This window comes from Pygocentrus nattereri, chromosome 10, assembly GCF_015220715.1.
Source record: "Pygocentrus nattereri isolate fPygNat1 chromosome 10, fPygNat1.pri, whole genome shotgun sequence".
NCBI classification, from domain to species: Eukaryota; Metazoa; Chordata; class Actinopteri; order Characiformes; family Serrasalmidae; genus Pygocentrus; species Pygocentrus nattereri.
The window spans coordinates 33691755-33708461 of NC_051220.1; the positions used below are offsets into that span (position 1 = coordinate 33691755).

General features: G+C 40.7%; 2 protein-coding genes and 1 gene segment (V, D, J or C); all 3 read right to left on the reverse strand.

Annotated features, from left to right (window-relative positions):
- Positions 1–16707, reverse strand: part of LOC108423472 — a 147083-nt gene that overhangs the window by 37923 nt on the left and 92453 nt on the right.
- LOC108423471 (immunoglobulin lambda-1 light chain-like) overlaps positions 1–16707 on the reverse strand; it is a 52698-nt gene that overhangs the window by 32737 nt on the left and 3254 nt on the right. The window contains exons 1-3 of one of the 2 annotated variants that reach the window (XM_037542150.1): positions 12629–12689; positions 12157–12460; positions 9356–9360 (exon numbers count right to left, since the gene is read on the reverse strand). The exons of the other annotated variant lie outside the window; for it this stretch is intronic. Of the exons in view, the coding sequence (XP_037398047.1) occupies positions 9356–9360; positions 12157–12460; positions 12629–12674 (355 nt within the window). The 5' untranslated portion in view covers positions 12675–12689. Of the gene's footprint in view, positions 1–9355; positions 9361–12156; positions 12461–12628; positions 12690–16707 lie in introns of those variants that run through there. 2 annotated transcript variants of the gene reach the window in all.
- On the reverse strand, positions 3240–5658 carry LOC119264167. The gene is made up of 3 exons (XM_037542151.1): positions 5533–5658; positions 5244–5414; positions 3240–3724 (listed from the first exon to the last, which is right to left on the reverse strand). Exons 1-3 carry the CDS (start codon positions 5576–5578, stop codon positions 3309–3311), a joined length of 633 nt encoding a protein of 210 aa, XP_037398048.1. The 5' UTR covers positions 5579–5658; the 3' UTR covers positions 3240–3308.

A 16707-nucleotide genomic window follows, 5' to 3' on the forward strand; every position in this document is an offset into this window, starting at 1 on the left:
GTATCCTGCCTTCCGCACGAAGACTGCTGGGATAGGCTCCAGCACCCCCCGCGACCCTGACGGAGAAGCAGCTTAGAAAATGGATGGATGGATGGAGTTATTTACAAGTTTCTGACCACTTATAAAATCTGTTCAATGTGCTGCCCATTGTGTTGGATTGTCAATGCAACCCTCTTCTCCCACTCTTCACACACTGATAGCAACACCGCAGAAGAAATGCTAGCACAGGCTTCCAGTATCCGTAGTTTCAGGTGCTGCACATCTCGTATTTTCACAGCATAGACAATTGCCTTCAGATGACCCCAAAGATAAAAGTCTAAGGGGGTCAGATCGGGAGACCTTGGGGGCCATTCAACTGGCCCACGATGACCAACCCACTTTCCAGGAAACTGTTCATCTAGGAATGCTCGGACCTGACACCCATAATGTGGTGATGCACCATCTTGCTGGAAAAATGCCAGCTTCCAACCTTAATCTTATTCATCCTGCAACCCACCATGCAACAGTTTTTTGTCTGAGTACTGAGCTGTTTTCCTCCACAATGTGGGTGTGGCCTAAATGTGCTGTCTCTATGCCTGTGTGATGCACGTGCACGTGCTGGGGAGTCGGAATTTGACACATCACCTACAAAGACAACATCAGAAGAGAAAGAACGATACTACAAGGCAGAGTAATATTATAGGATTTTATTACAGGAGGATACAAACATTCAAGGCTTATTTGGCCTTTTCAGTTGGGACCGCTCTCTAAATCCATTTTCATATGTTGGTTCATCAGAGCCGATCAGAACCATAGCTGTACTGTCTCTCTTTTACTCATACCATAATATGACAGGTACTGTCATAATGGCTACACTCGATTGTTATGCTGTCTGATTCATTGGTGAAAAGTGATGAGATCTGTTGAAATGTTACGCTGTTTGTAGTTCCTGCTGAAGAAGAAAAAAGACAAACTTGAAAAAAGATTTATAATTCTTTAACAATAATAGCACCCTTTCTTTCAAGGATCTACAAAAACAATGAAGAACATACAAAGTCCATGAGCACCACACATCCTTCTGATTCACAGTTTGAGTGAGAGTCAGTCCCACTTTATCACACTGCCTCTTTTTTAGATGTGCATGTGGAGTGGAGCGGGTCAACATCCACAAACAACCCATAAACCCAGGCAAAAAAAAAACAAAAAACTGTTGAAGTTTGAAAGAATCTGAAAGGGAAGTCAGAGAGCACATGCTCTACATGTACGTTCACTATTGGCTGTAACACTCTGAGGTGCGTTCCAATGCTGAAAGTCAACCAGAAGCCCTACATCTTGTTCATTGGGAAAGAGAACAGACTTCCTCCATAGGAAAAAACTTTAGTATGAAACCTCATCAGATGAACCAGAATTGCTTTGTGCACCTGTGAGTTTGGTATTTGGGGTTTTAGTATGACAATCATATGAATGTGCAGCACTGTGTTTACTGGCTGCACAGTAATAAACAGCAGAATCAGACTGGAGGAGCTCAGATATGGTCAGATCTCCTTTCTGGATGCTCTGTCTGTTCAGTGTGAATCGCCCACTAAATCCATCTTCTTTGTTTGCTGGATTACTCACACCGGTAGTGTAGCCGATCAGAGCCATAGCTGTACTGTCTCTCTTTTGCTGATACCAATACATATTTATTAAGCTAGAGTCACCATGGCTACAATTGATTGTTACACTGTCTGTTTTGGCAAAAACAGCTGCACTCTGTGCAATTTCAGCACAGTTTGTCCTCCCTGTTGAAGAAAGATAGTTATTACAAAAATGGACAAAACAATTATCAAACTTGAATAGCACTGCAAAATATGGAAAACAAGTTAATCATTTATGATGCAACATTGTAAGTGAGACATACCTAAAAACAAAATGAAAAACAAACACAGTCTAGACGTAACATACATCTTGCTGATGCACAGTTCAAGACAGAGTCACAGAAAGTCAGCAGAGAACTTAAGTGACTCAAACTGGGTGTAATATTCTCCAGTTTTGCTCTGCTGTAATGTCTGAGGATGGTTTGAGGGAGGAGCACGATCACTTCACCACCAGAATTCACCAGCAAACACTTCACCAGAAATGGTGTATGGCGAAAACTAAAAGGGAATGTAACATAAATAAAAGTTAAAAGCCAAGTAATTTTTGAGAAACTCATAATAAGAGAGTCAATAATAAGTTACAAAGCAACAAACATAATGGCAAAGCTTAACAATGTAACCTATGATTTCAAAAGAAAATCAAAAGAAAACCAAAAGAATGCAGAACCCGTGCAAACTTTGTAATACAAACTATGTTTATGAAAAGTTTGAACATACACACATTTTGTGATAATTTGCTGTGTCTGTATTAAATCTTTAAGGTTTAAGAATGTGCATCATCATCAAGCCTTTAGCTAGTCAGTAATGTAATTAAGTTGTATCAACAGTCATGTTTTACAGATCTAGTAGTTTACTATCTTAAACCCATTTTGAACACAGAAAATTAAATATTATGGTCTTGAAATATTTAATAGGTTGAAATATTTTCCATGTTTAAATAATTAAATAAGCAAATGAATAAATAATAATAAATAATAAATAAGGCTTCCTCACAGTGATGAATTATTTAAACTTCAGCTGACAAAACAGCTGATAAAACACATGTTCTCTTTCTGTTAACTTAACATTTGAAGCCCAATTAACTGAAAATTTAGCACAATAGCTAACTTTATTTATTTATTTATTTTTATTACTATTATTTTATATATTTTTTTACAGTTGATGGATTATTGACAGCTCTGATGTTTTTTGGGTTTTTTTTTTAAGCTATTTCTAGGCAAGTTCCAGTGCTGAATTTCCACTGCAACACTTTAACTTTATACAAGTTTATAAAGCTATAAAACAGGACTAAGCAGACAATGATGTGCTAAAACTGATATGGAAACAGGTGGAAGAACAAAATATGCATTACGGCATGCTTATTTGTGGGTGACTGAATAATGCACAAATGCTTAAAGTTATTTAGATCAGAGGAGGAAGCACCACATTTTATTTTGCAGACCAAAAGCAGGCATCTGTGTCCAGGTTAGAAACGAGGAAAGGGGTGCATAAAAGAAACTGAATTCCAAATTATTACATTTCCATAGTTTCATTTTGAATCGTCATTTGACACACATTGGATTTCTTCTTTAGCTATTTATATTTTCCCTCTTTAAAGAGGGAAGGATATAGTAGGGTGCTAATAGATATTCTGCACTGCACTGCAGCCTGTTTTATAATTGAACTCATAAATGAATAGAAAGGTCTTTATTGTCAGATAACAAACCAGAAATTCAGCATAAAGCAACAGTTTGTACTGTTTCCTGTGTGTTTGGTGTTTGGGGTTTTAGTACAGTAGTCGTATGAACATGCAGCACTGTGCTCTTTAGCAGCACAGTAATAAACAGCAGAATCAGACTGGAGGAGTCTAGAGATGGTCAGATCTCCTTCTGTGTCTCCTTGTCTGTTTAATTTAATTCGCTCTTTAGTAAATCCATCTTCATAGACCGGATCACTCATGCGTGTAGCGGTGTAGCCGATCAGAGCCATAGCTGTAGTGTCAGTCTTTTGCTGATACCATAACATAACAGTTTTGCTACTGTCATCATGGCTGCATGTGATCGTTATGCTCTTTGTTTCATTGGCGAGGAGTGATGAGATCTGTTGAACTATTATGCAGTTTGAAGTTCCTGCTGAAAAGAAATAACTTGTCACAAAAATGGAAAATTGCAGAAGAAATGCAGATATCAGTGAGTTAACAGCTTGTTTTACAAAGACTTCTTACCTACAAATACAATGAGGAAAACACAAAGTCCATAAGCACCGCACATCCTCTTGGTTGATGGCTCAAAAGAGAGTCAAAACCACTTTAACACACTGCCTCTATATCAGGGCTTGGGTTATGCAGGTGTGTGTGGAGTGGGGCGGGTCATTTGTTATTTTTTGTACATTTATTATTATGTAATAGAACATAATCATTATATCACTATAATGATACATTTAAGTTAAACATTTTTTCCTTGTTTAAGCTATTTTATCATTTGCTTGTTCTTCTTAACTGAGCATTGAGCAGTGTTTTTTGATGATGAAAAGTTCAGCCATTTCAATTTTATAGTTTTCAGATAAAAGTGCCATTATTTAAATTTTTAAAGTATAATTTTAATATTTTTTAAAGTTTTTTGTTGGTGTTAAAATCAAACTGGAGCAAAAATATAGTGACATTATATATTATCTTATATACGTTTACATACGTTTTGATTGCACTGGTATACTGGTAAATAAATACTGGTAAAGCTCTTGTAGTTGTAACCAATCAGAGAGCTCACTTAGCTATGTCTAAGTAGAAACCATGGAGAAAAACAGTTCCTGATGGCCAATTTTCCACTGAGAGTCTCAAGACTTTAATCTTTTTGTTTCCACCATTTGTAATACTTATGGAGTTTAAATAATAGCATGATATTAATGAATAAAAAATAATTAAAATGTTCTTTTTTTAATGCATTTTTAATTCACAGAAATAAACAGGCCTTCTTTGAAGGCCTAGAAGGTCCTGAGAGTTTCCCTCTATTGTTCTGAGTTATGCACTCTTGACGGGTGTACTTCTGAAATCTGGCTGGCCACCCTGGGTGCCATCCCAAACTTTCTTTCACATAACTGGCTGATTAGAACATCTCCAACCACTTAAGAACAGAAAGTACTTCAGCACATGAAGTTACAAGTAGACGCAGCACTGACATCCTCCCCATATCAGTGGATAGCTAGCACAGTCTTTTTTACATGCACAGGAATTTGATGTGAATGTAGACATAAAATAGTTGTTCTTTGTTTATGGATTACTCTTTGTAATGTTTTCAAACCATGTTTAAGTTTAAAAGAATCTGAAAGGGAACTCTCACACCTCATGTGCTACATGTACGTCCCCTATTGACCTAATTTTGAAGTTCATCAAGAAAGAAACCAGACTTCCTCCGTAGGAAATAACCAGTATAAAACCTCATCAAATAAACTAGAATTAAAGCAGAAGGTTTGTGCACCTGTGAGTTTGGTGTTTGGGGTTGACAGTATGTGCACCACTGTGCTTACTAGCTGCACAGTAATAAACAGCAGAATCAGTTTGGAGGAGCTCAGATATGGTCAGATCTCCTTTCTGGATGGTCTGTCTGTTCAGTGTGAATCTCTCATTAAATCCGTCTTCAGTGACTGGCTTACTCATGCCAACAGCGTAGCCGATCAGTGCCATAGCTGTACTGTCACTCTTTTGCTGATACCAATACATATATGTTAGGCTGTCATCATCATGGCTGCATTGAATTGTTACATTGTCTGTTTTGTTGGCAAAAACAGTAGAGCTCTGTTCAACTTTTGCACCTGTTGTCCTCCCTGTTGAAGAAAGATAATCAATTTGACAAATAATAGCAAAACTTGAAAAATCACTATAAACTTCTATTCTGACATAAATATGGAAGACAAGTGACGCAAAATTATAAGCAATACATACCCAAAAATAAAATGAAAAACACACACAGTCCAGAAGTTATACACATCTTTCTGATGCACAGCTCGAGTAAGAGTCACTCACTTGTCCACATTCTCTTAATATCATGCACAGAATGTCAGAGTGAAAGAGAACTGAGGAAAAAGCGACTCTGAAAGAATCATTTTTGATCTGCAGTTCTGTGTAGGAATGCAAGTTATGTGTGAGGATTTTTGGGGAGGAGCATTATTGCTTTACCTGATGTGTGCATGAACACAGTTCTCAAAAATCAAGCATGGGAATTTCTACATCCCAGATTATTCAGATTAATATTGCTAATGTCATGTGTTTGAGTGCTCACTTCCTATCAGAAGTCCATGATCATTCAATGATTGTATAAAAACTATGGAACTGCTAAAAGCATGAAAGTGATTCAGATTCAATAACAGTTCATTATTATCCCCAAAGAGGGCAGCCATGAGTTCAACAAGAGAAGATAAAACACAGTAACATAGGCAGATGTAGACAAAGCATTCCTATTTGAAACATTTCAACCTTGTAAAGAGGTGGATGTCTATGTACGATATGTCTGGGAGGTTGATGACGTTGTGCTGTGACACTACAGAACAGGGCACTGATTCAATACTTTTTAATATGTCCTTTCCACTTTTTACTCACCACTAGGAAGAGTGTCTGACCTGCATCAAGTGAGTTGTCACTCGCAGTATGAGTGGAAGAAAGGACAGCGAGGAGTGTATTTTCCAATTGAAATGCACCTGCACTTGGCTAGATCTGTGCCAGCTGGTATACTGGCTAGACATTTAAACTACATAAGGCAAAATGTATTTTAAGAGGTGTGAACATAACTAACAGAAATTTTGTCAGTAATTGCTTTTGGTTTAAAACTATGGTGTATAAACATCCACGAGATAGAGAGTATTCTTTCTATTCACACCCACATGGTACATGTACACACATTGACTATTTCTTGGTGTCTTCTCAGCTGTTTCACAGGACACTAGATATTGAATACCATCCATCCATCCATCCATCCATCCATCCATCCATCCATCCATCCATCCATCATCTTCCGCTTCTCCGGGGTTCGGGTCGTGGGGGCAGCATCCTGAGCAATGAGGCCCAGACCTCCCTTTCCCCAGCCACTTCCACTAGCTCCATGGGAGGGATTCCGAGGCGCTCCCAGGCCAGCTGGGCGATATAGTCACGCCAGCGTGTCCTGGGTCTTCCCCGGGGTCTCCTCCCCGGTGGACTTGCCTGTGACACCTCCCAAGGGAGGCGTCCAGGAGGCATCCTAACAAGATGCCCGAACCACCTCAACTGGCTCCTCTCGACGTGGAGAAGCAGCGGCTCTACTTTGAGTCCCTCCCGGATGACCAAACTTCTCACCCTATCTCTAAGGGAGAGTCCAGCCACCCTGCGGAGGAAACTCATTTCGGCCGCTTGTATTCGCGATCTCGTTCTTTCGGTCATTACCCAAAGCTCATGACCATAGGTGAGGGTGGGAACGTAGATCGACCAGTAAATCGAGAGTCTTGCCTTATGGCTCAGCTCTTTCATTACCACAACAGACCGGTAAAGAGCCCGCATCACTGCTGACCCAGCACCAATCCGCCTGTCAATCTCCCACTCCCTTGTACCATCACTCGTGAACAAGACCCCGAGATACTTGAACTCCTCCACTTGAGGCAAGAGCTCATCCCTGACCCAGAGAGGGCTCTCCACCCTTTCCCGCCTGAGAACCATGGCCTCGGATTTGGAGGTACTGATCCTCATCCCGGCCGCTTCACACTCAGCTGCAAACCGATCCAGTGAAAGCTGAAGTTCACGGCCTGATGTCCCCAATAGGACCACATCATCTGCAAACAGTAGCGATGTGACCCTGAGGTCACCAAACCAGACACCCTCCATCCCCTGACTGCGCCTAGAAATTCTATCCATAAAAATTATGAATAGAATCGGTGACAAAGGGCAGCACTGACGGAGTCCAACTCTCACTGGGTACAAGTCTGACTTACTGCCGGCCATGCGAACCAAACTCCTGCTTTGTTTGTACAGGGCCTGAATGGCTCGTATCAAAGAGCCATGTACCCCGTACTCCCGAAGCACCTCCCTCAGAATACCCTGGGGAACACAGTCGAATGCCTTCTCCAAATCCACAAAGCACATGTGGACTGGTTGGGCAAACTCCCATGAACCCTCCAGAATCCTGGAGAGGGTAAAGAGTTGGTCCAGTGTTCCACGACCAGGGCGGAACCCGCACTGCTCCTCCTGGATCCGAGGTTCGACTACAAGCTGGACTCTCTTCTCCAGTACCCCTGCATAGACCTTACCAGGGAGGCTGAGGAGTGTGATTCCCCTGTAGTTGGAACACACCCTCCGGTCCCCCTTTTTAAAAAGAGGCACCACCACCCCAGTCTGCCAATCCAGTGGCACCGCCCCTGATGTCCACGCAATGTTGAAAAGGCGTGTCAGCCAAGACAGCCCCACAACATCCAGAGCCTTGAGGAACTCGGGACGGATCTCATCCACCCCTGGAGCCCTGCCGCCAAGGAGCTTTTTAACTACCTTAGCGACTTCGGCCTCAGTAATGGACAAGCATATTCCCGTGTCCCCAGACTCTGCCTCCTCACTGGAGAACGTGTTGGTGGGATTGAGAAGAAAGTATTCCTTCCACCACCCAATGACGTCTTCAGTCGAAGTCAGCAGCACAGCACCTCCACTATATACAGTGCTAGTGGCACACTGCTTTCCCCTTCTGAGTCGCCTGACGGTTTGCCAGAATCTTTTCAGAGCCGACTTAAAGTCACTTTCCAAGGCCTCACCGAACTCTTCCCACACCTGGGTTTTTGCCTTGGCAACGACTGAAGACGCAGATCGCTTGGCCTGTCGATACCTGCCAGCTGCCTCTGGTGTCCTACAGGCCAACCGTGTCCGGTAGGACTCCTTCTTCAGCTTGACGGCATCTCTCACCTGGGGTGTCCACCACTGGGTTCGAGGATTACCGCCCCGACAGGCACCAACTACCTTGCGACCACAGCTACAGTCAGCCGCTTCAACAATGGAGGAGCGGAACATGGCCCATTCTGAGTCAATGTCCCCCACCTCCCCCGATATCTGGTCAAAGTTCTGACGGAGGTGTGAGTTGAAGATCAATCTGACAGGTTCTTCTGCCAGACGTTCCCAGCAAACCCTCACTATACATTTGGGTTTGCCTGGTCTGACCGGCATCTTCCCCCACCACCTGATCCAACTCACCATCAGGTGGTGATCAGTTGACAGCTCAGCTCCTCTCTTTACCCGAGTGTCCAATACACATGGCCGCAAGTCCGCTGACATGACTACAAAGTCAATCATTGAACTGCAGCCTAGGGTGTCCTGGTGCCATGTGCACTTATGGACATCCTTGTGTTCAAACATGGTGTTCATTATGGACAAACTGTGGTTTGCACAGAAGTCCAAAAACTGAACACCACTCGGGTTCAGATCAGAGAGGCCATTCCTCCCAATCACACCACTCCAGGTCTTACTGTCATTGCCCACGTGAGCGTTGAAGTCCCCCAGTAGGACAATCGAGTCTCCAGGAGGAGCACTTTCAAGCACCCCTCCCAAGGACTCTATGAAGGCTGGGTATTCTGAACTGCTGTTCGGTGCATAAGCACAGACAACAGTCAGGACCCATTCCCCAATCTGAAGGCGTAGGGAAGCTACCCTCTCGTCCACCGGAGAAAACCCCAACATACAGGCGCCGAGTCGAGGGGCTATGAGAAAGCCCACACCTGCCCGCTGCCTCTCACCATGGGCAACTCCAGAAAAGAAAAAAGTCCAGCCCCTCTCAGGAAGATTGGACCCAGAGCCCAAGCTGTAGGTTGAGGTGAGCCCGACTATATCTAGCCGGTATCTCTCAACCTCGCGCACCAACTCAGGCTCCTTCCCCACCAGTGAGGTAACGTTCCAAGTTCCAAAAGCCAGTCAGCAACCGAGGATCAGAACGCCAAGGCCCACGCCTTCGGACACTGCCCGATCCACAATGCATCACACCCCTACTACTGCCCCTCCCATTGGTGATGGGTCGATGGGAGGGGGGACTCATGTAGCTCCTTCGGGCTGGGCCCGGCCGGGCACCATGAGTGATTGCCTGGCCACCAGACGCTCGCTGGCGAGCCCCTCCCCCAGGCATGGCTCCAGGGTGGGGCCCCGGTAACCCTGATTCGGGCAGGGTACACAAGTCCTGCTTTCTTGTTTTCATAGGGGTAATTATGGATCACACTTTGTCTGGCCTGTCACCTAGGACCAGTTTGCCATGGGAGACCCTACCAGGAGCTTTTGCTCCAGACAACATATCTCCTAGGATCATTCAAGCACACAAACCTCTCCACCACGATAAGGTGGTGATTCATGGAGAGGATATTGAATACCTCCCCAGGATATTAGGTGATCACTCTCCACTAGTATTATTATTCTTTATACCAGGGAGGCCAATGTATTGCCTATTTAAAGGGCTTGACAAAAAAAAATACAATGGAGATATACAATCACTTGAATCAAAAAATTACCACATTAGAAAAAATATATAGAAGACACCAACTAAAGTTCTATATATGGATATAGTTCATGAGAAACTGAATATAATAAAATTATAATATATTGAACATTTATCAAGCAGTAAAAGCTATTATAAGATCAAAGCAACACTATTACGAGCTTGGAAAGAAAGCACACAAAGTTTTAGCATGGCAACTTAGAGCAGCTCAGAATTCTCATCTCATTACTGCAATAAATACTGGTAATACAATAACATATAACCCTACTGAGATAAATGATGCATTCAGGAAATATTACATTGATCTGTATAATTCTCAGCAGGTAGCTCAATAGAAATGGATCAGTTTCTTTCTTCGGTTAACTTACCAAGTTTAAAGGAGGAAGATAGGCTAATATTAGATATACCTTTCTCTGTCTTGGAGTTAAAATAGCTGTTCAATCACTTCCATCCAATAAATCTCCAGATGAGGATGGATTTCCTTCTGAATTTTATAAAGTGTTTCAGGATCTCCTTATTTCACTTTTGATGGAGGTGCTTGAGCAAGCAAGGAAGAAGAAGTATTTTCCAGAATCTTTCTCTAACGCTATCATATCCGTTATTTATAAGAAGGGGAAGGATCCATTACAGTGTGCCCCCTACAGGCTAATTTCACTTCTCAATACAGTTTACAAACTAGTTACTAAAATGATAGCCAATAGACTTGAATCTTATCTTCCACTATTAGTTAATCCAGATCAAACAGGCTTTATTATTAAGCGGTTTTCCTCAAATAACTTAAAGTTTTTTAATATAATACATATTGCCAAAGTTAACAATATACATATATATATATATAGGAATGGCTGTTTCTCTCGACGCTGAGAAGGCCATCGACTGTGTCGAGTGGCCGTATTTATTTAAAGTTCTTGAGAAATTTGCCTTTGGTGTTGCTTTCGTTGATTTGATTCGATCGATCTGCAGATCCCCTAAAGCTATGATAACAACTAATGGAATCATCTCAAATTCATTTTCTTTATTTAGGGGATGCAGACAGGGTTGTGCTGTTACCCTAGCCCTTTTTGCTCTGTGTATCGAGCCGCTAGCTGAAGCTATCAGAACTAATCCTCAGATTCAAGGATTTAAGATTGGTTCACACATCAATAAGATATCACTTTTTGCGGACAATATTCTTTTATTTTTAACTAATCCAGAAACGTCTCTTTCTTATTTGCAGGATTTGTAGCAATCATATAGTTCTTTTAGTGGAAATAAAGTTAACCTTGATAAAACTGAAATCATGCCACTTTCTATATTGAATTATAAAACTATAAGTCAGAAGTTTTCACCTACAAATGTTTAATACCTAGGCATTCTAGTAGATAGCAATCTGAAATATCTATATAATCTCAATCTTCTTGGCCTGCTGGAGAAGATGAATAAAGATAGTAGATGGATGGACCTCCCACTCACACTACTTGGTCCAAAGATCAGCTTACTCCAAAGATCATCTTAAAAAATTAACTCTGGACTATAGTCAAGGAGGATTACGACTTCCTAATTTTAAACTTTACTACTGGTCTCCCCAAGCTAGATTTTTAGCCCAGATATTTGACAGGGGCTCCCATCCTTCATGGCTAAATATTGAAAAATTAGAAATAAAAGAGGAGACCCCTATAGATATGTAATGGGATATAAAGTTAGTCAAAAAACCAACAGATAACCTCATGATTCTCCACCTAGTGCAAACATGGGGAAAGCTTCAACAATTATTTGGACATGAAGGATTGCTCTCATGTAAAACACCTCTATGGAGAAATGGATTACTTCCACAGTTCCTTCAAAATATTTTTTTTTGTGAATGGCCCAATTCTGTTAATATAGAGGTGTTTTTGTAGTTTAGGGGGCTTTGGGGAAGAGGGAATGTGTGCAACAGCTGTAGTTTTATGCTTAATTCTGTCGATTGTTAGGAAAAAGACCAGAATTTTTCCATAATAAGTGACATAAGTATAAAACCTCATCAGACAAAGTCTCAGTTTGAAGAGTGTTTGTGCACCTGTGTGTTTGGGGTTTTAGTATGACAGTCATATGAATATGCAGCACTGTGCTTACTGGCTGCACAGTAATAAATAGCAGAATCAGACTGGAGAAGCTCAGAGATGGTCAGATCTCCTTTCTGGATGCTTGGTTTGTTTAGTTTGAACCGTTCAGTTTTAAATTCATCCTCATAGAATGGGTCACTCGCAGCACTGGCATAGCCAATGAGAGTCATAGCTGTACTGTCGCTCTTTTGCTGGTACCATAACATAAACAGTAAGGTATTATCATTATGGCTACACGGGATTGTAATGCTCGCTGTTTTTTTGGCAAAAAGAATCAAGCTCTGTTCAACTTTTGCACAGTTTGTTTTCCCTGTTGAAGAAACACAGAAATATATTAAAATAGATATCAAACTTGAAAATCTCCATAAACCTCTATGATTCTGACAAAAGAATGTAAGACAAATGCATATAATATGCTTGTAATGCATATGCAAATGCAAATACAAATTTTTCATACAAATTTCTAAGCAAGACTTGCCTAAAAACAAAAATAAAAACACACAAAGTCCAGAAGTAACATGCATCCTTAACAGCTCGAGAGCACCTCTCTCACTCTTGAACAATGCCTTTATAACATTCACTGACAGCCAGAACTGTATCACTCTCCATTTTAGATATGCAGTGACATATGAGGATGGTTTGGGGAGGAGCATGATCACTTCACCTGATGCTCACACAGTCACAGTTTTTCTAATCATTCATCTAAGACATGCAGACAGCCAGGAAAAGTATATGGGTGATTATTCATTGTGATAATCTGTGCTGTAAAACTGCCCAAGTTGCCTGACCGTGTATGCATGCGTCTTTTAGCAATAATATTGCCTCAGAGGAAGTTCAGGATTACTCAGCAATACAGTTTTTATAAACGTGCCATATGGCTGAAGATTAGATGGGGGTAAGTGGTTGAAGTAAGTGTAGGTGGATGGGAGATGCTTCAGATCTCATGTAAATGGATGAAAATTACAGCAATTATGCTGCAGAGAGATGTCTGAAATTTTTTTTATCAAAACTAATAGCATGACTTAACGTAGTTAATAGTTAATTGTGATGAATCACAAATTGAATGGAAGATTTAAAGTGCAATGAGGTAATATTAAGAAGAGAGGATCTATCAGGCATAACATTATGACCACCTCCTTGTTTCTACGCTCATTGTTCATTTTATCAGCTCCACTTACAATATAGTTGCACGTTGTAGTTACAGCTACAGACTGTAGTCCATCTGTTTCTCTGCATACTTTGTTAACCTCTTAACGTGAAATGTGTCATAATTAATGTTTGCCAGTGTATATGAATAATTATAGGGTCAATATAGACACCCAATATGTCATATGAAAGCTTAGAACCTCTGCTTGCCAGCTATCTAGCCAGTTTAGCTGTATTTCCTTTCAGAAAATAACCATTTTGGGCGAAATATACCTTGTTAGCAAAAGTTTTATTAAAAAATAAGCTTAATATTTTTTATATTTGCGGTTTTTATAAATCCATATTTGATCCAATGTGGGCATGTTATACATCGTTCAAACCGTCTGGCTCTCCGGATTACGACGCGATGATCCGTTTTACTGTACGACGTAGGGTTTCCGAATTAGAGCCAAAAGAGTGTGGCGTTTCAAACAGGAGATTTTTTTTTGCGAAACCTCAGCAGCCGTGCGTAACGACCCCTGCCGGTCGGAGGAACACATTACACGGAAAACGCCCACGTCATCGCTTACCTCTCCTTCTTGGCTTCAAAATGACACCACACCCGTGTATTTCCGGTAACGCGTTCGGTAGTAATCCGCTTTTTTGTGCAAAGAGTGCTTGAAAAAACAGAAGGCAAAAATCTTTTATGTCTAATTTAAACCCAAATTAAAATATGATCTCCTTGTCCTATCGATTTCAAACAAACGCGGTCGTAAAGCTGAGATTCTCCCCTTTCCAACGACACGTCACTCAAACCTGTCGACCAACCAGGTGCCACGTTAGGCGTACGCGCAACAGGGGAGGCGGGATATAACCCGGAAGATTAGCGTTTTATTTGGCTTTTATAATACAGTTAAAATTGTTGTTATAACAAAATTTTGTCAAATAATGTAAAAAAATACACCATAGGATGTTGCCATCAATAGTAGGTAATACATAAACACTTTTTTTCCTGCAAAAATTGTTAGAAAATTCGTTTTTTTCAATTTGTAGAGGTTGTGGTCCTTTGGAGATTTCCAAAGGGACACTTGGAGAAATGTACACAGACATGTATGTACACTATCTACTCTAGACTGAATAACTTCTGATCAGTGAGGGTAATCAGTTTAAAATTTTACATGGTAAAAATTTGACCCCAAGGGGCAAAATATGGAACTGCAAAAACATTTCATGGACATGACCTCTTCAGTTTATGGTCCCTAAAATCTAAAACAAAAAAAGAAATTTTGAAAAGCGCCTTGATTTTTTTCCTATTTTTACCATATTTTGGCCATTATAGTTTAATTTAAATAATTTTAAGTGTTTTCAATTAATTTTGTAAAGGCTTTTGAGTAATAATACTTCTTAAAATTGCCTCTGGATTATATAATATTTGAGTAAAAAGCATTAATATTTGGGTATGTCATTTCAGGCGAAAATTGGCAAAAATAGGCTTGGAGTTTAAGAGGTTAACCCCCTTTTACCTGGTTCTTCAGTGGTCAGGACCCCCATGGACCCTCTCAGAGCAGGTACTATTTGAGTGATGGATCATTCTCAGCACTGCAGTAACACTGATTATGTGGTGGTGTGTTAGTGTGTGTTGCACTCAGCATTGCTGCTGGAGTTATTAAACACTGTGTCCACTCACTGTCCGCTCTATTAGACACTCTTACCTTGTGAGTCGACCTTGTACATGTAAAGTCAGAGATGATAGCTCATCTGCTGCTGCACAGGTTGTGTTGGTCATCCTCTAGTCCTTCATCAGTGGTCACAGGACGCTGCAAATCAGGACACTGTTGGCTGGATATTTTTGGTTGGTTGACTATTCTTAGTCTAGCAGTGACATTGACATGTTTGTCCCTTTGTGTGTAAATTTCATGAAGATTGGACTAAAATAAATGGCTCGAAATTACTTGTAAAAAATGTCTGGCTCCATTGACTTACATTAAAAGTATGTTTTTTTCCTTCTCCTGTAAAGGTATCATTTTGGAGATATGGTTTGTTATCAGCAATATAATATCAAAAGGTAAATCTTTGGATGGAATCCCAATTATGTTATGTAAAGCTTCATTCTCCACTATCTAAATCAGCCTGCATGCTGTGACTCTCCTTTAAGCAATTTCCAGCGTTAACTTGCTGGCGGTAAACACATTGTTGAGCATGGCCTGTCGTATATTCTCAGAGCTAACACTGTTGATGTTAGATATGTGCTTGGCCTGCATGTGATGCCGTAGGCTGGATGTAATCCAGTAATAATAACTCAGTCTGACAGTAACTACACATAACCTCAGTTTTGTCAAATTTTGAAATGGAACGTCCTGGTCAAGAGGCCTTTCTACATCATTCACCAATTTAAAGAGTACAGAGCAACTTTAATACAGTCTAATTCCCCTTACGATTAGAATGTCATGCATTCAAATTGCAGCTTGAACTACTTGTGATATAATAGGGTCAAAAAAGAATCTACATTAATGGCACTAATGTTTTTAACTGCATAAAAGTAAGCCTGCGTTAATGTGATATTATCACATTAACTTCGATACATTGGCTCTGTACTGTTGTGGAGGGCTGATCAAGAATGATAGAGAGAACAATACAGAATGACGCTGTAGACAACTTAATGTCTGATAGGTGGGTTGAGGAAATCTCCTACTATTGGTCTGAAACAAAGACAGACAAACAAAATGCGCTTAGCCAATGTGTTTCAATGATGACTAAAACGACAGCATCACAGGCATATAATCATTAAATTACAGCTATGAGTGAAACAGTATACTGTGGCATGACATAGCAAAGCAGAAATGCAGCATAAAGCTACAGTTTGTAAAGTTTCCTGTGTGCTTGGTGTTTGAGGTTTTGGTACAACAATCATATGAATGTGCAGCACTGTGTATACTGGCAGCACAGTAATAAACAGCAGAATCAGACTGCAGGAGATTCGTGATGGTCAGATCTCCTTTTTCAGTTTCCTGTCTTTTCAGTTCGAATCGGTTTTTAAATCCATCTTCATAATTTGGTTTATTTTTGGCATAGCTGTAGCCAATCAGGGCCATAGCTGTACTGTCACTCTTTTGCTGATACCATAACATAACTAGTAAGCTACTGTCATTATGGCTACAATTGATTGTTACGTTGTCCTTTTGGCTGGCAAACAGCGATGAGATCTGTTGAATTTTAGCACAGCTTGTCTTCCCTGCAAGAAAAATAAAAATTACTACAAACCACCCCAACAGTTCAGACATAAGAATGGAAAACAATAGTAGTAAATCACGTATCATCCAAATTTTTAAAACAATGTGTACCTAAAAAGACAGTGAAAAACACACACAATCCACAAATAGCAAACATCTTCTGATGCACAGCTCAAAAGGGTCCCTCACTTCAGCACGTTGC